This window comes from Sminthopsis crassicaudata, chromosome 4, assembly GCF_048593235.1.
Source record: "Sminthopsis crassicaudata isolate SCR6 chromosome 4, ASM4859323v1, whole genome shotgun sequence".
Classification (NCBI taxonomy): domain Eukaryota; kingdom Metazoa; phylum Chordata; class Mammalia; order Dasyuromorphia; family Dasyuridae; genus Sminthopsis; species Sminthopsis crassicaudata.
Window position 1 is genome coordinate 295,785,601 of NC_133620.1, and position 23,119 is coordinate 295,808,719.

At 46.4% G+C, this 23,119-nt stretch overlaps 1 protein-coding gene across 12 annotated transcripts; it reads right to left on the reverse strand.

Annotated features, from left to right (window-relative positions):
- On the reverse strand, positions 1 to 22,271 carry DLG4 (discs large MAGUK scaffold protein 4). 12 transcript variants are annotated; one of them, XM_074311737.1, is made up of 21 exons: positions 22,238 to 22,271; positions 12,118 to 12,282; positions 9,512 to 9,566; positions 9,261 to 9,319; positions 8,819 to 8,943; positions 8,448 to 8,617; positions 8,181 to 8,317; positions 7,916 to 8,060; positions 7,395 to 7,533; positions 7,066 to 7,222; positions 6,684 to 6,786; positions 6,393 to 6,507; positions 5,016 to 5,192; positions 4,537 to 4,573; positions 4,393 to 4,420; positions 4,239 to 4,286; positions 3,959 to 4,060; positions 3,336 to 3,508; positions 2,093 to 2,202; positions 1,016 to 1,107; positions 1 to 908 (listed from the first exon to the last, which is right to left on the reverse strand). In XM_074311737.1, exons 4-21 carry the CDS (start codon positions 9,288 to 9,290, stop codon positions 802 to 804), a joined length of 1,995 nt encoding a protein of 664 aa, XP_074167838.1. In that variant the 5' UTR covers positions 9,291 to 9,319; positions 9,512 to 9,566; positions 12,118 to 12,282; positions 22,238 to 22,271; the 3' UTR covers positions 1 to 801. The 12 variants fall into 12 exon arrangements, with proteins under 12 accessions (XP_074167838.1, XP_074167840.1, XP_074167839.1 ...); XM_074311739.1 differs by having other exon boundaries at positions 9,261 to 9,311; positions 9,513 to 9,566; positions 12,217 to 12,282; positions 22,238 to 22,260; XM_074311738.1 differs by having other exon boundaries at positions 12,217 to 12,282; positions 22,238 to 22,260.
- Positions 22,272 to 23,119: the final 848 nt, after the last annotated feature.

The following is a 23,119-nucleotide window of genomic DNA, read 5'->3' on the forward strand; positions in this document are numbered from 1 at the left end:
TTTTCAAGTATCTGTCTCTTCCTTTCGCTCTCTCAAAAAAAAAATAAATTGCAGAAGGCGGCAGCATATCTAATCTCCCCCAACTCCCCAAGGCCCACCCCCCCTTTCCCCTCTCCCCACCCCCTCCCATATTCCCTCCTCCCCAGACCCTGTCCCTCCCCCTTCCCCAAAAAATCCCAGAAAAAAGCCACAGTTAGACCTTCCACTCATGCAAACCAGCAAGAAAAAGGGGGAAATTCATGGGGAAGGTGGGGGGGGTCTGTGTGACTGCCCCCAACACCCCTCCCAAAAAAATAAACCACCTTTGAGAAGAAAAAAATGGAGAACAGAAAAAAAAGAAACGAGAGAAATCAAGGGAATATGGGAAGTTGGGATGTAGGTGAGCTCAAGCCTCTCCCTCAGCTGAGAAGGTTGAGCCCAGTGGCCCCTCAGGCCCCAAGCCTGGGTTGCTCCAGAAAGTGCTAGTCCCCTTGCATTCTGGAATGTGAAGGGGGAGAAGAAGCAGGAAGAGATGGCTGAGGTGTCCCAGGTCTTGAAGGCTATGGGATGTGGTGAAGGGAGAGGGATTTTTAGGAGAGATGTTGCTGGATCAGGAATCCAAGTGTCCAGCTCCCCTAGCTTCTCTGTGCTCCTGGGACCCAGGCATCCAGCTCAGGGGGGCGGGGCACATGCAGAGAAGTCCCCCCCATCTGGGTTGGGTCATAAAGGAAATAAATAAGAGGAGAAGGGCTTGAACAGGTGAGTCCAGATTGAGGGGCCTGAGAGGGCAGGTGAGTCCAGGCTTCAGTGGTAGACAGAGGATCAGAGTCTCTCTCGGGCTGGGACCCAAATATACGGCCCTGATAGCTCCTCAATGATACGTTTTACTTTGTGGTAGATCTCCTCAAAGGTTTCACCCTCCACAATGGCTGTAAGTGTGAAAAGAAAGGAAAAGTAAAGATTGCTATTGGTTTCTCAGTGTTTCCACCTCTTCCCAAGAAATTCCCAATCTCCTCCTTCCCATTGTCCCACATACCTGAGAAACACTCTGTGAATTCCTGCTCCAGTTTAGTGGCTCTGTCAAAGGCTTTGCGGGCCTGATCCTCTGTTATCCGTTTGTTAATTTCTCTAGGGAAAGAAGATGGGTGAGACAAAGGAGACAATATGGTGCCCAATCCTGTCTTATTCCACACCCTCTTGATGCCGAGAGCATAAATCAGTGAGTAAGAAGCTAAGGTACTTTTGGAATTTGTTTGAGGGAAAGAGAGACACTCATGAACAAAAGCTATAATTTCAGCAGCTCCTGGAGCCAGGGTCTCTTATATGTCTATGGAATACCCTCCATAAAAAACCCCAAACAAATAAAAATCCTTCTAGAATCTCATCTCTCTGGTGTCAGTCCCCATTGTGAGAATTATAATCCCAGATGCACTTGAGTCCAGGTTCCCCTAACCTGAAGTTGTTGTCAGAAGTTATCATCTTGAGTTACTTAATTAAAAAAAAAATATGTTGGACCTGTGATTTCATCATTATGAGGAGCTCCCAGTATGGCAATTCTCTTGACTGGAGCATATCAGCAATTTAACTTGTAACCTTAAAGAACTGTCTGGGGTAAGAGAAGGTCAAGTGGCTTGTTCTGGATTGCACAGCATGTCCTCAGGTCTCCAAGGTCCACCCTTTTATCTAGTCTGCCAGCTGCTTCTTTTGACTCCCTCAACAGGCTAATAGAAGCTGAAGAGTACAGGGAATAATAACAAGGAACCCTTCAGGCTACTAGAACTGAGGTGAAGGAGGGCTAAAAAAAAAAAAAAAAAAAGGTGGGCGGATTTCATGAAAATAACTAAGATGAGGGAAGGATCCACAGCCCTATGCCCAAGTAACAACATAGATATTAAGGATCCTAAGGAAAAGCTCCTTGGAAACTTGAAATTGACTTGAATCATCTTGAGACCACCACTTGGTGTCCTTTGTATTTGTGGTGGTGGTGGTGGGGATATTGGTAGGAGCCAGACTGAGATACAAACAATACAAGGAGGTATTATGAGGCATGTGGGGAAGCCCTGATTCACACATCCCTCCCCTCTTGTCCCTTGGAGGCTTGGACAGTACTCACAGGATGTTCTCCAGGGATCGAGGTCTGATGAAGATGGCAATAGGGTGCAGGTGGGCCGCCTGCAGCCGCCGCACGGCATTGGCCGAGACGTCAAGGATACAGTGCTTTCCCTGGGGGGCAGCAGGGGGAGGGGGAGAGGACAGGAGGGTGCACAGGTGGAGACAGAGAATAGGGCAAGAGAAGACAGAAGTACCCAAGCACAAAGGGGAAGAAAATATGGAAAGAGGAGAAAAACAAGTGAATAAAGACAAAGGAAAGAAGAGAAAGAGTATATAGAAAAATAGAGGAAAGACAATGATATATGGAATTACAGAGAATGAAGAAAGAAGAGGAAAAGGAAGGAAGAACAAACAGGTGAAGCAAAGAAGAAGAAAAGGAAACAAAGATAGAGGGAACAGAGGGAGAAGAATGGAGACAGAATGGCAAAGAGAAAGAGGAGGGAAGGACAGACAGACAGTGCCAGGGAGAAAGGAGGGAGGAAAATGAGAGAGCAGAAATTGGAGGAAGGAGACATAACAGAGGAGGCAAAGTGAAGGGGAAGGAGACAAAGAAGAGGGAAAATAGACAGAGGACAGACAGATGGAGAAATAAGGAGAGACAGACGGCAAAATAGGGAGGCAGATGGGGAGAGGAGGAGCAGAGAAGGGGAGGAAGAGGAATGGGAACAGGAGGGCAGATGGGGGAGGGGGGAACCATCGACAGGTATCCATGCAATGCCAAAACAAGAGAAAAAGCAAAGACAGAGAAAGGGAGTGAAAGGATGGTATGGGTTATAACATACAGGGGGGAAAAAGACAGAGACCCCAATAGTGGAGAAGAGGAGACAAAAAACAGAAGAGAAAGATTGATAGGGAGAAAGTTCAGCCAGTCAGAAAGAATGAGGGCAGATGTAAGAGAGTTAGGTTGCAAAGCCCAGGAATGGGAGGAAACAAAGCAGAGACCAACCAGATAGAGAAAGGAAATGGGGCACAAAGAAAGGAGGAGGGGTAAGGGAAAGACATAGAAAGAAAAGCAGGCAAAAATATACCAAAGAAAATGGGGGACAGTAGGATATAAGGGAGCATAGCAGGTTGTGGGAAGGAAGATTGGCTCAGACAGAGGAGCAGGATACGGAGTCAAGACCCAGCAGGGGAAAGAGACAGAAAGAGAAAAGTTAGAGCGAGAGAGCTAGAGGAAGGCAATGGGCTAGGAGAAGGGTGGGGGAAAAAGGGACACTTCTGGAGCCCGGGCCCCAGGGCAGTACCTGTTCAGCCACCTCACGTACAGATTGTACGCTGGTCCCATAGAGGTGGCTGTTGTATTGACCGGCCTCAATGAACTTGTGAGCTTGGATGTCCTTCTCCATTTTCTCTCTCGATGACACAAAGTGGTAATCCCGACCATCCACCTCATACTCTCGCTTTGGCCGTGTTGTATCTGCCAGGAAGGCCCCCACCCCGACCTGAAATCTAGTCACCATCCCTCCCACTGAAGGACCTGCCTTCAATGAACTAAATAATCCAAATCTCCCATGTTCCCAGAGCACTCAGCTCTTCTGAAGGAGCTTCTGAAGGAGGATAGGGGCTTGGAAGATAATTATAAAAACTATAATTCCCAGCACTTCTTGGGGCAACTAACTTACTAGCTTGAGAATTTTGCCTATTAATCAAGGATCTGGGGGAATGTGGTCTCCTATACCTCATCTTTCTGATCCCTAGTAATTATGGACTATATAATTACTTGGTCCCAAGTAATTATGGACTGTCAACCTGTTCCTTGGACAAAAGATTATGGGATTATGTGGCATACTGCCTCATTTGGAGGGAAAATCTTTGGGACTATACCATACTGCCTCCCTTCTTCCAATAACCCAATCCAGTCACTCACGGGGAACACAGGATCCAAATTTGTCAGGGAACTCGGAGAGGAGGTCATCATTGGCCCTGTCCTTGGTTGGGCCAAGAATGATAATGGGACGAGCATAGTGCACTAAGAAAGGAGACAGTGGAGTTAAGAGTTAAAAGAGAATTTAGAGCAGGGGAAGGGGTCAGAATCAGGACAACAGATGAAAAGAAAAATTGTTGGGATGGGCAGCTGAAGAGAGGCCAGAGGAAAAACATCAAAGGAAATTGTATGGGACAGACTATGGATAGGGCTGGAGTTTCACCTTCCATTTGTGTCACCGTTTCATAACTTAGCACTGTGTCTTCTCGACCTAAAAAAGAGAGAAAAGTGTATAACCTTCTTCCTGACTCTTCACCATTCCCACTCCCATAAGACCCCTCATCTCATTTAAACGCATCCTTTTAAGATATACCCACCTTGAGATCCTGAGCTAGAACCCCAGTCCTAAGAAAAAATATGGGAGAAAGGTCATTTAGCTCTTCTACTCCCCAAAGCTTTTATTTCCTTAAACTTTCCACTTCTCACATTCTCAGCATCCTCCAACCTTTCTCCAAGCTCACCTTGGCCTTTAACCTTGACCATTCCCGCCGCTCGACCCTGTGGGGCATAATGGGAGTTAAAGGACCACATAAGTACTTTAATCCCTCCCTCTAAATAATTTTTCAGGCCTCTGACCTCCATAAGTAAGGAACTGTCTCCTTTTCTCTAAGCTCCTAATTTCCAAAAATCCTAGGGAAACTCTGAATAAATTGAAAGTGGGCTTTTCTGACCCCTATCTTTTTGACTCCTACTCAGGCTTCTAGGAACTGCAATATCCAGCAATCTATGAGGCCTATATTCTTGTAAATGCCTTTAAGACTCATGGATGACATGGCTCCACAATGGAACTTGGAGAAATTTAACTTTCAATAATTCAAAGGTGATAACCTACTTCCCTAATAAGCCACACATTCTATACTCTCTTCTGTAAAGAGCTATCATACAGGCTGATCATGTGCATTCTCACATTTGCTTAGGTCAACTGAGTACTTCTACTCACCTCCGTTTACTAGGAATGAACCCAATGTCATCAGTCTCCCCATCTGGCTGGACACGTCGTGCCTGCCACCATTCTTCATCACCAGCATCAATCACATGCAGAACATCCCCAAAATGGAAACTAAGGGCCTGGCTCAGGAAGCCACAATCCTTGGTTTTGTCATAATCAAACAGAGCCCTGTTTGGGTTTGAAGAAGGTTAGAAAAGAAGTCATGGTTACCTACTAACCCCACAAATAAGTCTGGCATGATACAGATAAATCAGTAGATTAGGCGAATGAGGCCAACAACAATAATGATAACTAATATCTATATTATTGTTTTAAGGTTTACAGAGCTCTTTACACATATCTCACTTGATTCCCAGAGTATCTCTATGAAGTCCTTTATTATTATTCCCATTTTACAGATGAGAAACTGAACCTGAGAAATGGATTTACCAATGAATAAACAGCTAAGGCAGGATATGAACTCAGCTCTTTCTGAATAGAAGTATGGCATCTTATCCACTATACCACCTATTTTCCACTCAATCTGCAAAATGTTTGGATATACACAGGGAAAGAGAGCTGGGAGTGGTTCCTGGAAGTAATGATAATATGATGGAATAGAAAGAATGTTGAGGTGGGAGAACAAGAGCAACATGGGAAAGTGCCAAGACAAGGAAGACTCAAGAGAGTTCCTGAGGAAGTGACAGAGATGTGGAGAGCATCTCTGTGTGGAGAATGGTCAGGGGGAATACAAGAGACTGAAGTTTCAAACTGAAGCTAAAGAATAAATTACAGAAGAAGAAAAGGAAGAATAAATAACTAAAAAGAGAAAATAGAACCTGGGCTATGAGCTGGTATCAGAACTCAGATTATTGGGACCAGAAGGTATATGGAGGAGCAATGTAAAAGAACAGGAGGCTTGAATGAAGGAGGGACCATAGCTGCATGATCTTGGGCAAGCCACATCATTTTGGAGGGACTTTTTATCCATAAAATGGGGATAACATCTCTTAATAATACCTCACTTACATACTTATGAGAACTCAATGAAATGATACATTTTAAAGTGCTTTGAAAACTACAAAACACTGAAAAAAAATTATGAGGAAAGCAGAAGCAGCCTTGTATTGTGAAAGGAGAAACCAGACCATCTTAGCTCTGGTGCTCCCTTGACTGGGATAAGCTAGCAAGTCATTCTGTGCCTATGTTCAGGTGGTTTCCTTTCCTTTAAGGGAAATAAAAGCCAATGAAGCATTTATTGTTGCATGGAGATGGAGGGATGAGAAACTGGGAAAATAGAAGGATGGGGAAAAATGATATTAAGTTATGGTGGATGAAAAGAGGTGGAGAGAGGGGAATGCAAATGAAGGAAAAGGACTGAACTCTAACCTGATATAAAAGCCTCTTTTGGGGTTACTCCTCAGAGAGGCAGTCCCAGAACCCAAGCTGCTGTTCATTAGCTGTTCTCGCAAATCATGGATTTTGGCCTCAAATCGACTGTACTCTGAGAAAAAAAGGAAAATCCTCTCTTTCATAGACTGATGACCCTATGGCCCCATCAAAAAACAGTTACTCACATATACACCTCCCAATCCATCCCAGGTCTTTGTTTCTGTTTCTTTCACTGGCAGTCATGACCTGAGTTACCTCCTTAGTATTGTCTCACACCTGCACTATTACCTTCTGGTTTGTACTGAGCGATAATAGTGACAGTCTGGCCAGCATTCTTCAATGCAATAGCAGCTTGTTCATGGGTAGCATTTCGAAGATCCACACCATTGACCTGAAGAGAGAGAGAGGGTGTAAGTCACCCAAGTCATATTACTGAAAAGCTTCCTATGGACTTCAGCCTGTAGTTTAAGAGATAGGGCTGGAGATCCAGGTTTTATTACCAGGGAGCCCTGACACCAAATTGAGATGAAATAGTGTCTTATGTATATCTGTTACAGACCTTGCAAGGATAATTATGTTACCCGATTCATGAATTCCCAAAGTGCTTCCTTCCTAACAACCAGGGCTGGGGGCTAGGAGCTTCATGAGATGGGGGAGTTGATACTCTCACCGAAAGAATTTGGTCCCCCTTGCGTAGCTCTCCACTGAGATCGGCTGGACCCCCCGCAAGAATGAAAGAGATAAAGATGCCTTCGCCATCTTCACCCCCTACAATGTTGAACCCTAAGCCTGTAGAGCCTCGATGGATCACAATCCGGCGTGGCTCCCTGTGGGAATGGAGGGTACAGGGATCACTATCACATAATCTGGTCATCTCCCAGGATGTGCCCCTCCCAATTCCCGGCTCCACTAGGGACTTAGGTTTTTGGTCCCTTCCTCTTTTCTCCCCACCTCCCAACTTCAGTTTCACTCAGGGTTCCAGGATCTGGTTTTCCCCACCTGGGAATGTCCTCCTCTCCCAGCAACTCTTTGGCCACTGGGGAGTATCGACGGGGGGAGGTGGGTGTCATGGCTGGTGGATAATCAGTGCCCAGGTAACTACTGTGGCTGATCTCATTGTCCAAGTGCTGGGAATAGGCTGGGGAGAGACACAAAAGTGAGGACTGGCAGGTGGTTCAGGGACCAACCTAATTCACCACCCTGGAGAGCTTCCTGGTATTTAGACTTTTTAAGGGAGAGTTTTATAAGTTATGTTATCAAAGGACTTGAAGAGAGAGAGCATCTCATACAGGGTGCTGTCAAAGGAATTGAAAAGAATATATTCACAGGCAATCATGTTGGGTGGCTTCCCAGGGAATGATGTCAGAGTCTGAAAGATTCTTATAGACAAAAGCAGACATATTAGGGATTGTCACAGGGAGAAAGAGCAGAAAGTTGGGGCAGCATTCACAGAGGGTGATGTAGGGATATAGAGGAGACTCTCATAAGGGGTGATGTCAGGGTTGGGGAGGGGCTCTCACAAGTGGTAATGTCAGGTGGGGCATAGCTATCACTCAAATAGGTGTTGCTGGGTTTTGCCACTTTCAAGTAGACAACATCATATGTGTTCTTCAGGGCAGCCACAGCATCCTCATGCATCACGTCCTCCAGCCCTACACTGTTCACCTAGAAAGAGGAGAACAAAGAAGAAACCAGATCAGAGGATACAAGGCACTGAGTTGGGAAGACAGGGAGGCCTATCTGATCAAAGTCAGTGTTTGGGTGCTAGAGGAAAGGGAAACTCACAGCAAGGATCTTGTCCCCAATCTGTAGTCGTCCATCTTTGTGAGCAGCCCCGCCCTCAATGATCTTTGTCACATAGATGCTATTATCTCCTGGGATGTGCTGGTTCCCCACACCTCCTGCAATGCTGAAGCCAAGCCCTAGAGAGGGAGGGGAAGCTCTCAGGAACTGGAGCTGAGAGAGCAGGGACAACAGGAAGAGCCAAGGCATTCGAGAGAACTTGAAGGCCTGTACCCATAAAGAGGGACATAGCTAGAAGTCAAGAGTTACCTTTAGGTCCCTTGATGAGTTTAATCTCCATGAGCTTCTCAGCGGGAGGTTTCCGTCGCATGACATAGAGACGAACAATTGAACCTGCTTCTTTCAGGGCTTCTACTGCAGCTGAGTGTGTTACCTCCCTTACATCCACCTCATTGACAAATAGGATGCTGTCATTGACCCTAAGGGGACAGCAAAGCAGGTATCTTAAAACTTTGATATCTCCCATCCCACCAGTCCCCCTATTTTTCTTAGGGACTCAAGCATTAGGATTTGTGATTCTCCCTCCCATTCCTCCCAGCTATATGATTCCTCTCAGGGCCTTAGCTCCCCAATCCCCGGTCCCCTCTCCCTCAGGGACCCAGGTATCCAGGCCCCCACACCTGAGTCGGCCATCCTGTGCTGCAGCCCCCCCAGGAATGATCTTGGTGATGAAAATGGATGGATCATCGCCAATGTGTGGGTTGTCGGTGCCACCTGCGATGCTGAAGCCCAGGCCTGAGTTACCCTGGGTGAAGGGGAGTGGGGGGAGAAAGAATCAGCAGCTCCTACCTCTGCCTTGTTTCCACTGGTAGAGTCCTCTCCATAAACTCAACAGGAATAAAGACATAAGGGCAAAAAAGGGGGGTGGTAGTGGCTGGAGCAAGGGAGTCGGGGAAGAGAGAAGGAACAAGAGCTAGGAGGTAAGGGGCTATTAGCAGGTAAGAGAAGTGGAAGTTAAAGAGTTAGAGGGCTAAAATTGTGAAATCGGAGAAAGAAACAAACAATAGGGCCTGAAAAATATAAAGAAGATGGGAGCTAAAGAGAATAGGGGCACTTACTCACCCGCTCCAGTGTGATCTCTTCATACTCCATCTCCCCTTCTGTTCCATTCACCTGCAGCTCCAACATAGGCCAGAAACAAAAACAATGAGACATATATTCCTACCTTAGTAACCTATAACCCCCCTCTTTTTTTTCCCCTCTTCACTTGTACCTAATCATTTGTTTTTTTCACTCCCTACTTTTCTTCTCTATCTATCCACCTGCTCTCCAGTCCTAACCCTCCCAAGGTCCCTTCAAATCTGACAAACTCACATATCCAGGGGCTTCAAGAGTATCTGTATTCACAATCACGGGGGGAGAGTTGGCCTGTGGTTGAAAGACAAGAAAATATCATGAGCCTTGATCCCAGAGAGTTTGTGCTGGGGTATAGGGGAGGGTCCCCATTATCCCAGCTCCTCATCCAATTTCCATGGCTTCAGATTTGCTCATTGATGCAGGCATTTTTCCCTCTATTGGCTTCTAAGCTCTCATTGTCCCCCTTCCCTCAGGGAACTCCCAAGGACAGTCCATCTGGATGAGAGGTTCTAGAAGTCCTTGAATGTCTAAAAACTCCGAAAAGGGATAGGTAGATTGGTGAGTCTCGAGAAAGTCTTGGTTCTCTCACCCTGCACTTAAGGTAGTTTGTGCACTTCTGTATGTATATCTGTATATGTATGTATTGTTTGTGTATGGCTGTTGGCTGGTGAAGGGAAACTGTGAATATATGAGAAGTAGCTTTTAAAAAAGAGGGAGGGGAAGAGTCAAACAAGGGGAACAAAAGATGAAAGTTAAGGTTGAATAAGCATAGGGTGAGAGAAGAGTTTCTCACTGCATATGATAAGACTTATATATGCTATGCATTATACATACAACCAGGGCTTCAAGGACAAAGCATTACTTACATTGTCCCCTTCTCTCAGTAATCTCCCAAGGATTTTCAGATGTCTTCCCCTGAATTCTCAATTCCTCCAAATCTCTTTCCCTATTTCTCCTATAGCTTAGCAATAGTAACCAGTATCCTATCACTAATTGTTATCAAAGCAATAAGCATGAGAAAGGCACAAACAATTGGTCTCAAAGGAGATTCTTTTGAGTACCTTCTTCCTTCCATAGCTCTACCTCTCTAATTACCATGATCTGAAATAATACTTCTCAAATCCTCTTCAGTCCCTCCCTAGACTTTTGCTCTCCTCTCCAGTTCCTATGGAAGAGGGAGGATGATGAAAGACATCCCATCCCAATCCCTGCTTGGAGGATTTCTCCTCACAACCATCAAGGAAAGAGTTAACATGTGAGAAAACCCACAGAATACCTTCTTTTATAAAAAATTATGTAAAAGAAGAAGAGTAGCATGTAGCATCTCATTTTCAACTAAATCCTTTCCATCTCTGTCTACCAATTCCCATTCCTAATCCTCAAATATTCTCAACAAAAGTAAATTTTGCAGTGACCTCACTTTCACTCTTCTCAAAGGATCCCAATTCTTTTTGCTCTGTGTCTTTCCCTTCTACTCTTTTTTCTGATCCTCACCATTTTAGGCAGCAATGTGGAATAGTGAGTTAGAATGCTGGTCAGGAAGATCTAAATTCAAATCCTGCCTAGGATTTGAATTGACTAGCTGTGTGATCCTGGACAAGTCACTTAACCTATTTTCTCATCCGTAAAGTATGGAAAGAGGCAGAGTTGATGGCCTCTAGAGTTTTTTCCAGTTCTAATTCCCTGGGATTAGTATCATCCAGTTATCCTTTCTCCAGATTTCTCTACTTCACCTTCATCTCCCTCCTTGAATGCTGTTTAGAAACCACCTTCCTATCTACTTGATATACAGTACAGATACCACGATTCTCTTTTCAGTCCCTAGTACCTCCTTTCCTTTAACAACCAACCCATTGGAATGCATTAACATGAACCTTCAATCACTCACTACTCCTAGTCTTTTATCATATGAAATTATAGAGGAAGAGAGAGGTAATGGAAAAACAGGGAAGGGAACAAAGAAGGAAGGAAGGAAGGGTGGAAGGGAAGCAGGGAGGGAGGAAGGAAGGAGGGAGGGAAGGAAACAAAAGAGAAAGGAGGGAGGGAAGGGAGGAGGGAAGGAGAAAAGGAGGGAAGGAAAGAGGGAAGGAGAGGAGGAAGGAAGGAAAGGAGGAAGGAAGGAAGGAAGGAAGGAAGGAAGGAAGGAAGGAAGGAAGGAAGGAAGGAAGGAAGGAAGGAAAGGAGGAAGGAAAGGAGGAAGGAAGGAAGGAAGGAAGGAAGGAAGGAAGGAAGGAAGGAAGGAAGGAAGGAAGGAAGGAAGGAAGGAAGGGAGGGAGGAAGGAAGGAAGGAAGGAAGGAAGGAAGGAAGGAAGGAAGGAAGGAAGGAAGGAAGGAAGGAAGGAAGGAAGGAAGGAAGGAAGGAGAAGGAAGGAAGGAGGGAAGGAAGGAGAAGGAAGGAAGGAAGGAAGGAGAAGGAAGGAAGGAAGGAAGGAGAAGGAGGGAGGGAAGGAGGGAAGGAAGGAAGGGAAGGACAGAATCTGCCAAAATAAAACCAAGCTCATGAAGTATTAATGGGAAGCATTAATAAAGGGTCTGTGTTGCCTCCATGTGTGTTGAGGGTGGTTGGGAGTGGTGGTAGTGTAGCAGAGGAGGAACTAATGTAAGAGAAAACTTTTCTACATTACTTGTGAAGGTTTTCCTCTTCTGGGGAACCAGGAGCCTAACTTCCATTTCCTTTCCTTCTCTAGGTTCCAGAGTCCAATGCTCTACCCATGACCCAGGAAGCCACTCCCCTATCCCCCAACCTCCACTCTGGCTCTCTTCCCCCGTACCGGCCCTTGGGGGGGTGGCAGCGGCTCCAAAGCTCCAAGGGACTGGGGAGGGGTCCACCTGGGTCTCCTACCTTGAGCGGGGAGAGGTGGGCGTGACCCACGACCCCACTGACGGCCTCGAGATGGGACAAGTTCCTCTCCGACACGTGCACCAGCTCGGGGGCGTTTACCTGGTTGGGAAGGTGGGCCGGGCTGTGTTCCAGAGGGGGCGTGTCTTCATCTTGATAGCGGTATTTCTGGGAATGAAGGCAATGTCAAGAGAAGGTATCGGGACAGCTCCGGGAACCAAGATTCTCCCAGTCTTTCCTCTTCCCACTCCCTTTTGCTTACCATCCTTCACCCACATCCAGTTCTTTCTAATCTACAATCATCCACACCCCAGCCCTTCCCTCAGCATGCTATCTCAAACTTTACCGGTACTTCTTTCCAACCTAATCTTCCACAACCTATACTCTTTGGCCGCTCTCCCATTTTGTCACCCTTTCCTTCATTTGACAGTTTCCAATCCTTTCGTGTCATTACCCCTTTATCAGCCCTCTGATCTCCTAAATCCTCAGTGCCTTATTTTCACTTTATCTTCTCAGTTCCCAATTGTCCTAACTTTAAAATCTCCATCTCTTGTCTTGTTTCCCATTCCCTCAGCTGCTTCCTTCAATAGCTCATTCCTAATTCCCAAAATCCGTCTATTCTTATTCCTCAGTCCTTAAAGTTCTTACAATTCTCTCATTTCCTTAGTTTTCAGGTTCCTCATCTCAATAACCAATTTACTATCCCCTCAATGTCCAGTTTCCCATTCTTTCCTATTCCATTACTACATGCTTAGTACAGAGTAGGCACTTAAATGTTTAATTTGAAAATTGACTTCTGTATCTCATTTCCTCAGTAACCCTTTAATTCTCAAATTATTCCTTAAGACTGGCCCCTATTCTCTCATTCCTTATGATCTTTATTTGTCTCCTCTTCTCAGATTTTCCTCATTCCAAATCTCCCACTCCCTAAATACTGTCTTCAGTCCCCATCCTTCAATCTTTCAGGCCCCCTTATTCTAAATTCATTTCACCAGCCTCTCGGTCCTCAGTTCCTATCTTCTCAGTTCTCACAATCTCCCATCCCAACTCAAACTTCAATTTTGCCTCAATGCAGAGTTCTCAGCCCCCATCCCCTAAATTATGCATTCAGTCAAACATACTAAAATCCTATGTTGCAGGCACTTGATGTTTATTATCTCTTAATCTTATCCTCTTAATACTGCAGCTTCTTCAGCCCTCATTCACTGATACAAATCTCATCTACTTCCATTTCCTATAACTCAAAAAGCCTCTCCATTCTCAGATCACACTAACATTTATCCACTTTTCATCCCTAAAGCTAGGAGAGGGAGTTAGTCATTCACAGCTTCAAAACATCCAGCATCCCAGGCAGGAAGTATGTAATAGCACTCCCCAACTAGTATCACTTCTCATCTTCAGCTGCAAAAGTCAGCCATTCAGACCCAGACATTATAACTCTGCCCCCAAGAACAACTCTCTATTCCTCTTCACCCGCACTCCCAACCTCAGTTGTGGGATAAACTAATCCTGATATTGCTCAGAGAGAAAGATGGCTATAGAAAATGGAAAACACAGATCCTCATCTATTGAATGGGATGGGGATGGGGATGGTCACTGATGAGGCTGGGAGTGAAAGTTGAGAAAAGGGTTGAACACAGCCTTTGAGAGGAATCAATCTTCTCCCACTAATCTCTAAATTTTTCCCCATTGTCTCTAATTTAAAGAACATCAAATTAACTGGAGGTAGAGACAGGAAGAGAGAATATCAGGGGGAGAATGAAAAATGGAGATATGTATATGTAGAGTGAGAGTTATCTGTTCTCTTTTTCCTCTTTCCTCTACTTCAGCTGCCTCTTCCACTCTTCTTCCTCCACTGTCCTTAACTGTAGTTCCCAGTGTTTGATGCTATTTCATAGTGCAAGATTCTATCTGATCCTGCCTCATTCTGAGACATCCTACCACTGGGTCATCAATAATATGTGAATTGTGTAGATCTTGTAATGAATGATAATGGCCTAGACTAACTTCCCTTCTTAAGCAATAGCCTCCTGAACTCTGGATACTCTTTGATCTCAAAGCTCAAACACTATCAACCATGGGGCTTAGGTTCCTGAGTAAATCAGAGGGTAAGTCCTTAATAAAGGTTTCAGGAAATGATACTGAAAAGCTGAATCTCAAAGTTTAGGTATATTAGAAGAGAAAAAAAGGGACAAAATGTCATTCATTTCCTGTTGAGAAGTTATGTCATGATATTTAGGCTATAACAGTCTGGACCACACACTAAGACTTAGGAGGGGTACTCAACTCCAAGGAAATAACCACATTCTAGTTCCATACAAAAAATTCTTGAGAAATCTTGAGGTAAGTGAATGGAAAAATGTGGGTAACAAATCTCTCAAACTACCTTAAAAAATAGTCCTTCCAAGACTTAATTATTAATCTTAACTATCTGTAAAAAGGCTAGGTTTGATAACACATTTCTCCTATGGAAATATTGGGGATACTATTAAATAAAATTAGATTAGAGAAAAATCTTCATAGGGCCATAAGTTTTAATTCATCTCTGTTCATCATCAGGTGCTCCAAAAACAAAAGAATCTTAAATCTTGCAAATTGAGTATGAGAACTATATACAAAGATTACTTCCAAAACTCTGGAAGCAGGTGATTGGGGGGAGGGGTTAAAAACTTTTATCTTTGCAGTCCTCCCCTCAATTTCAGGAATAGAATAGCCTGAGGGGAAAAAGGGTCTAGAGTAAGACAAAATATAAATATTGGCGATAAATGGAGAATGGAGGTTGGTGACAAAATTCAGTACTGATCATTTGTTACAAGAGGCCAAAAAATGAGAGCAGGAAGAAAAAAAAATCTGTTTATCTAAAGTGAAGAGGAAGTCCATTCCTGAAGCCTTCAGTGAAGTGCAAAGAATATGGGGCTAGGATGGAAGTTTTCATACCCCCAATACCAGGAAACAGTTTTTTTTTTAATTATTCCTCTGAAACTCACCAAGAAGCAAAGAGGGCTGGCTTGAATCCCCAAATTACTGGAGTATAGGGACAACAAAAGTGGGGGAAATGGTCCTGTTGCTCTTATCTCCTTGAGACCCCCTCATTCTTGAGGCCCTGCATATGAATCTGGGCTATGATTTGTCCCCAAAAATTAGATGCCAAGGAAGTAAAACAGGAGGGGGGGAGGGCAACTGCTCCAATCCCATTGTGGCTTAACATCTCTGAGGCCCAGGGCAGATAAAAAAATCTGGGACAGATGTTTAACCCTCCTCCCTCATATTAGGTTCTAGATAAAACTGAAGAGTAAGTGAGAACGGGGCTGTCTTGCTCACATCCCTTGGGACCTTCCTCCCCGCCCCCCAGACATGAAAAGGAAACAAATGAAGGCAGAATCCCCAAGGAATCTCCACCCTCCGGACCCTATGCCCAGTAGAGGGGAAGGGATGCTCTTGAAGCTTGAATCCGAGATTCGAAGGGGTCGTAAAAATGGGAGGGGGGCCGGGAGCCCATACCCCGCGGCACGTACCACGCAGAGACACATGGAGGCGAATCTGTTCCGAGCCGACATGGAGGAGGGGAGGGGGATAATGGGGAAAGGGAATGGGATATTAGGGGGTCCCAGGGTAAGGGGGGAGGGGCGGGGGCTGCGGCGCCGGTAACTGGAGGCTGCGGCCGGAGAGGAGGGGGGGGGGGGAGAGCAGCGCCTGCGCAGTGCGGGAGAGCGTCATGGTGGGGGGGGAAGCAAGAGGAGTGAGGAGAGACCCCCCCGGAGCCAAGCGTTCCCCTTCGGCCCTCTAGGCTGCGAGTTCCTGGAGCTGCTTCTTCCGTTGGGCGCCCCCATGCATCTCCATCCCCAAGTCTATACATCCTCAAAACTTGCCCCCTCAGTCCTCCTCTGGCCCGCTCCGTCTTCGCCCTATCCCCGAACAGTCTCCAGAAACCTCCCTCCCGCGCACAGCTGGTCCATGGGTCCTGAACCAACCTCTCCGCGGCTTCACATCACAACTGAATCTTTACTCCCACCATCCACTAGCTCCCCTCCTGCCCAAAATGAGTTTTTCTGCTCAGGGAAACACAAATTGATAGTGACCTTTTTGCTGAGAGATCGCCAGCCCTGGCATATGTGACCCTTGGTAAGTCCGACGTCCTAGTGCCCTGGACAACGGCCTCAAATTTACAATTGCAGAGTAAGTTCCTCCAGAAGTTCCCTATATCAATGACATGTGCCTTCAGAAGTTCCCTACATCAGTGAAATCACAGGTCCAGTACCAAGTCCTGACCCCTCCACATATATCCTTTCTTTAAAAAATTGAGTCTCTCAAGCCATCCATCCCCATCAAAAACCCATCAAATTTCCCTCAGCTAGCGGAAATCCTAAGAACTTGAGGGGACCCCAACAACATAAAATTAATTACTTTAATATCCATATAAATTACATTTTTATTTCATCAAGGACCTTTGTAAATTCCAAATTTGTGTCCTCCAGGTTTTTGGAGTTCCCTATCCAAATTTCCTTTAATGATCCACTTCCAACTTTCTAATGTACAATCAGCCACTCTAGGAACAAAGCAACCCATCACTAACTTCTTTAAAGAGTCTTAACTCTTCTTTAATACCTGAGAGTGGGGGGGATGAAGAGGAGGATTTCTTCCTTTACAACCGGAATGCAGTTACCCTTCCTTCTTAAATCTCTCAAATGAATTTTCAGAGACATTTCCAAATTCTTCCTTTTGTTCCTAAACTTCTGTAGACATATCTCCTTTTTAAACAATTCCCTTCCATATGAAGGATAGGATGAAGAAGGTGGTTTTGTATTTGCTGCTGATTAGTTTATAGCCCTCTACCTCCTAAAAAGTTTAATAAAAACTGCTGGACCATATTTTGGGTTTGCTCTCAAATCCCATAAAGGGATCACCACCTTCAATGAAGGCCTAAAATGGATTGTTCTAATTTCTTCAATCCTTTCAGAATTCCCAAAACTATCATCAGATTACAGGGGAGTTGTCCAAAACAATCTCCACTGGACCCCCAGATTTTCCAGGTCCCCAAAATTCAATGACCTTAAATTTTCTTTCTGGTTTAAAAAAATTGCTTTCTGGCACCTCTAGAATGCTTTAGAGTAAAGGCATCTGTCAAAATTTAGTTCTGTTATATCACTTTTTCACTCACTATGTCCTATCATCCATATAGTTATCCAGAGATTCCCAAAGAGCTCCTACTGTTGCTTAAACTTCAAATATTGATCTGGATGGTTTTTTTAATTTAATAGATATCCTTAAACTTCATTGATACCCCAAAATCCAAGTCAGGAAAAATGTGACACAGGAAAAGATACTCTAAAAGGACAAGGTTCCCTCCTGGTCTTCCCCTATTGTGGACCTCCCCAAAGCCTTTCCTTACCCACCTTAAAAATGAATCATTAAATTCCCAAGGAATATTCAGGTTTCCAGCTAATCTGCCCAAGACATACTATGTATATACCCAGCCATACTACCTATCTCTCACCTTCTCACCCGTGCCCCTGTTCAGTTTCCCTCGTGGACCAAAGTATCAATCCTGATCCCAATTTCCTTCCTTCGCTGACAGAGGAAGGCTTCCGAATAAGTGAGAACATGAATCTCTAAAGGAGATGGCTGTGGGGTCGGGGTAGTGGTGGTGAGGAATCAGGATTTGGGGGCACACGGTCTGGGGATAAAAGGGGAAGGGGGGAGAATCATACAAACTTCCCAGTTCTCCAGAAGGGGGAGACATTTTTTCAGCCTCCCACCCCACCCCCATTTCCTTTTTCCCTCCATTTTCCGTTTCCTGTTGCCTAGCAACATAGCAATCAAGGACTTTGCCATTGCCTTGACAACCGTCTCCCAGGGACACGAGATAGGTGGGAGGGGTGTCTGATTCGATCTGAATAGACCTCCATCTTAGGTAGCCCAGAAGTGAGGACTCCCATTGCCAGATTCCCTCTTCAAAAGAACCTACTGCCCTCAGGGGCCCTTCTGAAGCCCACCGCCTCCCTAGTTTCTCTAATTCGGGCCCAGCCACGCCTTCTTCTGGGACAACTCCGCCCCTTAAGCTGAAAACTCGGCCCCTCAGTGCCCCTCCCACCGCCCTCCATGAGGCCACGCCTCCTTCCTCATTCGCTCCCACGGCCTCGCCCCCCCATTGTCCCCCGCTCCAACCCCGCCCCGCCCATCTCGGCCAATAAGCATGGGTTGTTGGCAGGCTCAACTCCGCCCCCGGCGTCCCCAAATTGCCCAATTAGGACCGCCTGGAGGGTTTAACTGCTTCGTGTCCAGGTCTCTGGTCAAAGTCAACCGCCCCTTCCCCCACGGCCCCGCCCCCGTGCTCGCACCCCCAACCTTCGTGGGCCCCGCCCGTCAGCCTGCCAAGCGCTCTAGTCGTAGCCGGTTGCCATAGCAACGGCGCTAGCGCAGGGAAATAGGGAGGTGGAAAGAGGGAGGCAAGTGGGTTGGGGGCGGGGGCGAAAGAGACAGACAGACTAGGAGATAGAAACAAGAGATGGAAACCGATGTCAGGGTAAATATACTACGGGAGACGGCCAGAGAAAAAGGCCTCAACAGGACGAAGAACAAGTGCACACAATACTCGCCGAGGAATGCTGGGACACAGCGTCCCCTGCCGGCCACTCCCGTTCTACCCCGAAGCCTGCGGACTGGGCAGGACTACGACTCCCAACAGGTCTCAGGGCAACAGTTCTAGCGTACTTAGGGACCTTCTACCCCAGGGACTCATGGGAGTTGGAGTCCCACCTTCAAGTGCTGAAAAGTTTTCAAGGCAAAGAAATCTGTCTTCCCCCAAAGCCACCTATATGTTAAATCTTCCTACGTTTCCTTCTTTTCCCTGTAGAGACCCTAAAGCATTAGAATCTCTAGCTTTTGGTTCAGTTCTAGATCAGAATAAAGGGAAGCTGTTTCTCTGTATGTGGTAAACATCTTTCTAGCCCAGGTTTCTTTCTTCTTCTTTATTTTAACATGCTCTCAGAAAAATTTGCACCTAATAGCTCAATAGGGATCTTTCCCTGTGCATGTATCCATAGAAAGCAGCACCAGGGAAGGCATGGAGAGAGGAGGGGAGCGAAAAGGGAGAAGAGAAAAGGAAGCATGTCCTCAAGTGTCCCTGCATTTGCTCGGGCCTTTCCTTCCTGTCTCCCTAGTGTGCTGGCCTTGGGAAGGGCAGGGAGCGGAAAGGGGGAAGACAAGAGATAGGGAAAAGCTGAAAAAAGAAACACGAGAACAAGATGAGGGCAAGTAGGGGGAGTATAAAGGACTTAAGAGAAAAATAAAAAGACAAATAACCAAAAAAAGTAGCAGAAATAGGAAGACAATGAATGACAGCCCCAGGGAAAGGCCCAAAGAAATGTGTGTGGAACAAGGGAAAGGTATGAGTTGGGATAGCAGATGCTAAGACTAAACAGCAACCAGGTTTGGTTTCCATGAATCCTGCCTCTTAAATCCTTCCCATACCCTCTGTCTTCCTAAGGCCCAACTCTGTGCTCACGTGTGCACATGAACATTCATGTGCATGGTGGGATATGTGAGTAGCCTTCCCCCCAGATGCTATAGCTTCCACTAAATATAACCCCTTCCCCATCCTATGACTCACCCAGACCCTGCTTCCCCCAGCCGCCACTTCCTGTCCCTCCTATTTTTCCCCACCCTCCCAGCTTGCCACCTGCCTAACCCTCTACACAGGGATCTAGCCCTCAGATCTCAGATTCTCCCATAAGGGAGCCAGGTGTCCATCCCCACCACCACCACCCAGGCCCTTCTGCCTTTCACAGACTAGCCCCTCCACATTCAGCTTTCCATATAACTCCCCCAGTTTCCCCCACCGCCCCCAGTCCCTTTCCATTCTATCCTCCCCCTCATTCTGCCTACCTTCATTTTGCTTCCATCCCAAGCCCCATCCAACTCCTTAAGGCCTAGATCCTTTCCTGGGTCTGGGGCTCACCCTCCAAATCCAGGGTGTCCTTCACATCCCTCCCCCTTAAGAGCCTTGTTGAGCAGGGCTGGAGTTTTGTCTTTCCATCTGCTTTTCTCTCCTTCCCTCTCTCTCCTGGTGGGGACAGGAGTGAGAGCTAGATAGAGCAAAGTGAATGGGCAAAGGAGGAAGAATGAGAGCACCTGACTATTAGGGTCTTCCAAATTCACCACTCACAGAACACCCCAAGTCAGCCAACTTCTATAAGCCCATCTTAGATTTTGCCTTGCTCTAGAGTTGGGGATCCCCAGTGATACAGCACCTCAAATCTTAATCTCATTTGAATTAGTTCTTTAAAATGGTTCCCTGTCTCAGGCCTTGACCCACTGAACCTTTACTACTACCAGTTATTCTCATAGTGAATGACCCCCAAAATAAATGTGTCCCTAAATTGCAGCTATATTCCAAGTGGATTTTAAGCAATTCTTCTACAACCTACGATTATCCCTCAAGGCCTCTAATTCTCCCCCCAGACTGACCTGTAGTCCCTAAAATCAAACCTGCTCTCTCCTACCAGTGAAGACCCCTCTACCCCTAAAATATATGAACTTCTTTCCCAGTATGAGCCAGGCTTCCCCCCCCCAAGACAAGCATTCCCCACATCCCCCACAAATTTCAAACCTTCAGGCTCTCCCCCCCAAGCCATAACCCCCCACACATTTGTGCTCCATATAGACACTTGGGGAATCACTCCAGGGTACCCCATGGCTGCCTCTAATCTTCCCTGCATTATCTATATCCCCATGCTTCCTCAGTCCGGGGAGACATCCTAAGCACCCCACTTCCGAAGCTTCCCCTTATGGTCTCTAGGCCTCTGAAAAGGCCTACCTGGTACCTCTATACAAACTCTGTTCCCTCTAGGTATCAGCCTTTTGACAACCCTTTCTCCAGTTCCCCCAAATATCCTGCTTACCTTGGTTGTCACGATACAGAGACAGTCCATGTTTGGGGGGCTGGACGCTGTGGCGTGTGGGGGACTCTGACTTCATTAGGGTCTCATTCCCCCCTCAGCCAGCTCTCCCCCCTCCCCCCTCCGTACCCCACTTTTTTGGGGGGGCCGGGTGGGGGGAGGGGTGAGGAGGGGAGGAAGGGGGGAGAAGAAGAAGGGAAAGGAAGCGTGGGAGGGGGGAAGAGGGGCCCCAAAAGGTGGTCCCCCAAATAGAAGGCAGAGAGCTTGGGGGATACCCACCCCAATCTCAGGAAGGATGGGAGCGCAAGGGGCTTGAAGCCCTAGGGGCCGGAGGCTGAGACATGAGCTGGGGTGGGAGAGGGAGGGGGAGAAGGATGGGAGAAACTAGGATGGGGGGTTTTGAGAGAGAGGCTGGGGAGGGTCTCTCCTGGCAGCTGGGAAAGGGGGAATGGGGAGGGGGGTTGGAGGCGGCAGCCACGGCCAAGGGAGCAAGGAGCTGAGAAGGGAAGGCGAGAGAGGAGAGAGGAAGAAGGGGGAGGAAGGGAGGGAGCTAGAGATGGGGGGGAGCAAGGGAGGTTAACTCCTTCAGTGCTTGGGGAAGCCCGGATACACGGGAGGAGAATAGAGATGGAGAAGATGAAGACACACATATACGGATGAGGACAAAGAAAGATACACAGTCACAGCTAGAAAAACAGGGAGGCATAAGAAGAAAGGCTTGAGGATGAAAGCACAGGGGGGAAATAATGTAACTGCTTGGATTTCTTGGCAGGGGCAATGGTACGGTGGGGAGCACCTGTGAGTGGGAGGGGGCCCTGAAAATATTCTTGAGGCAAGGAGGGTGGGGGAGAGGGAGATAAAGAGGGATTAGGAGGCAGGATTCTGAGTCTCTAGCTTGCCTGCATTAGGGGACACTGATAGTCTTGGTCTCCCTTTGGGGTGGTTTTTAGGAGACAGGCCCTATACTCCCAGGACTCTATAGGGCCTGAAATGTGAGAAACAGCAAGAACAAGGGAGGGATGTAGAGGAAAGTGGCTACTGTATGATGGAATGTCAATATTACGATTGACTTTTACTATCTTCTAGACCTAGGGCTCTGTTGTACTACCCTAGAAACTTAAGTTTCTTGTCCAAGTTTAATTCTAATATTTCTTTTCCTTCTGTACCATGGCCAACTTCCCTCAAAGACAGATTTCCCTTAAGGATTCTAACCCCAAAGCCCTTACCAGACTATCACAGACAGCAGCTTCATAATAATCCAGGATATCTGTCATAAAGAACAAGTGTAAGTTGCCAGTAGTTCTACATATTCTTGCTTTCCCAAGACACTATCCTGAATCCCACTACCACTATCACCCCTTTTCCTTAATCACCCCCACCCCCCAGGGATCCAGTATTTTTAGTCCCTCTGCTACTCACCCAGCAGAGCCTGGAAGAGGTCACTGTGCAGCACTGCAAGGAGGTAAGGTGCCCATTGTAAGAGTGGAGGAGCCAGAAGCCAAAGGGCCGATCTAGGGACTGGAGAGATGAAGGTAGGATTATCGGAGTCCAAACAGAGACAAGAGTGTGACCTAGAGAAATGCATGCTGATCCCTTCACAATCCTCCTCCATCCCTCTGTCCCTCTCACCCTAGTCATATATAGAGGAATCCCAGGTTACAATTTTCTTTCACCCCTAGAACTCCAAAGCCTCCCCTCCAGAACCCCGGTACCTAACCTCCTGGTTTCTTTGGCATGTCTCTGTCATTTTAATCTTCCTAATCCATGAGGATTTGAGCTAAGCTGCCTTCTCTACCCAACCAGATTGTTAAATTATGTAATTACTCCTTCCCAAATCCTTAGGCCTCCCAATTCCCTTGTTATAGGTGTTCCTTCAGTCTTCCTAACCCCCAACCAGATATATTTGTGACATTATGGATGTCCCGCTTAATGGGGAAAAGTAAGGTAGAGGACAAGGGTCCTCTCCGGAAGAGACAGTCAAAGAACAAGGAATGACTACAGAATATAGTCACTACAGAATATAGTAACTACAGAAAAAAGGATTCCAATTAGACTCAGGAAAGACATTAATTTAGGACTGGGAAAAAATCGGGGTTGCTCAGTGAGGA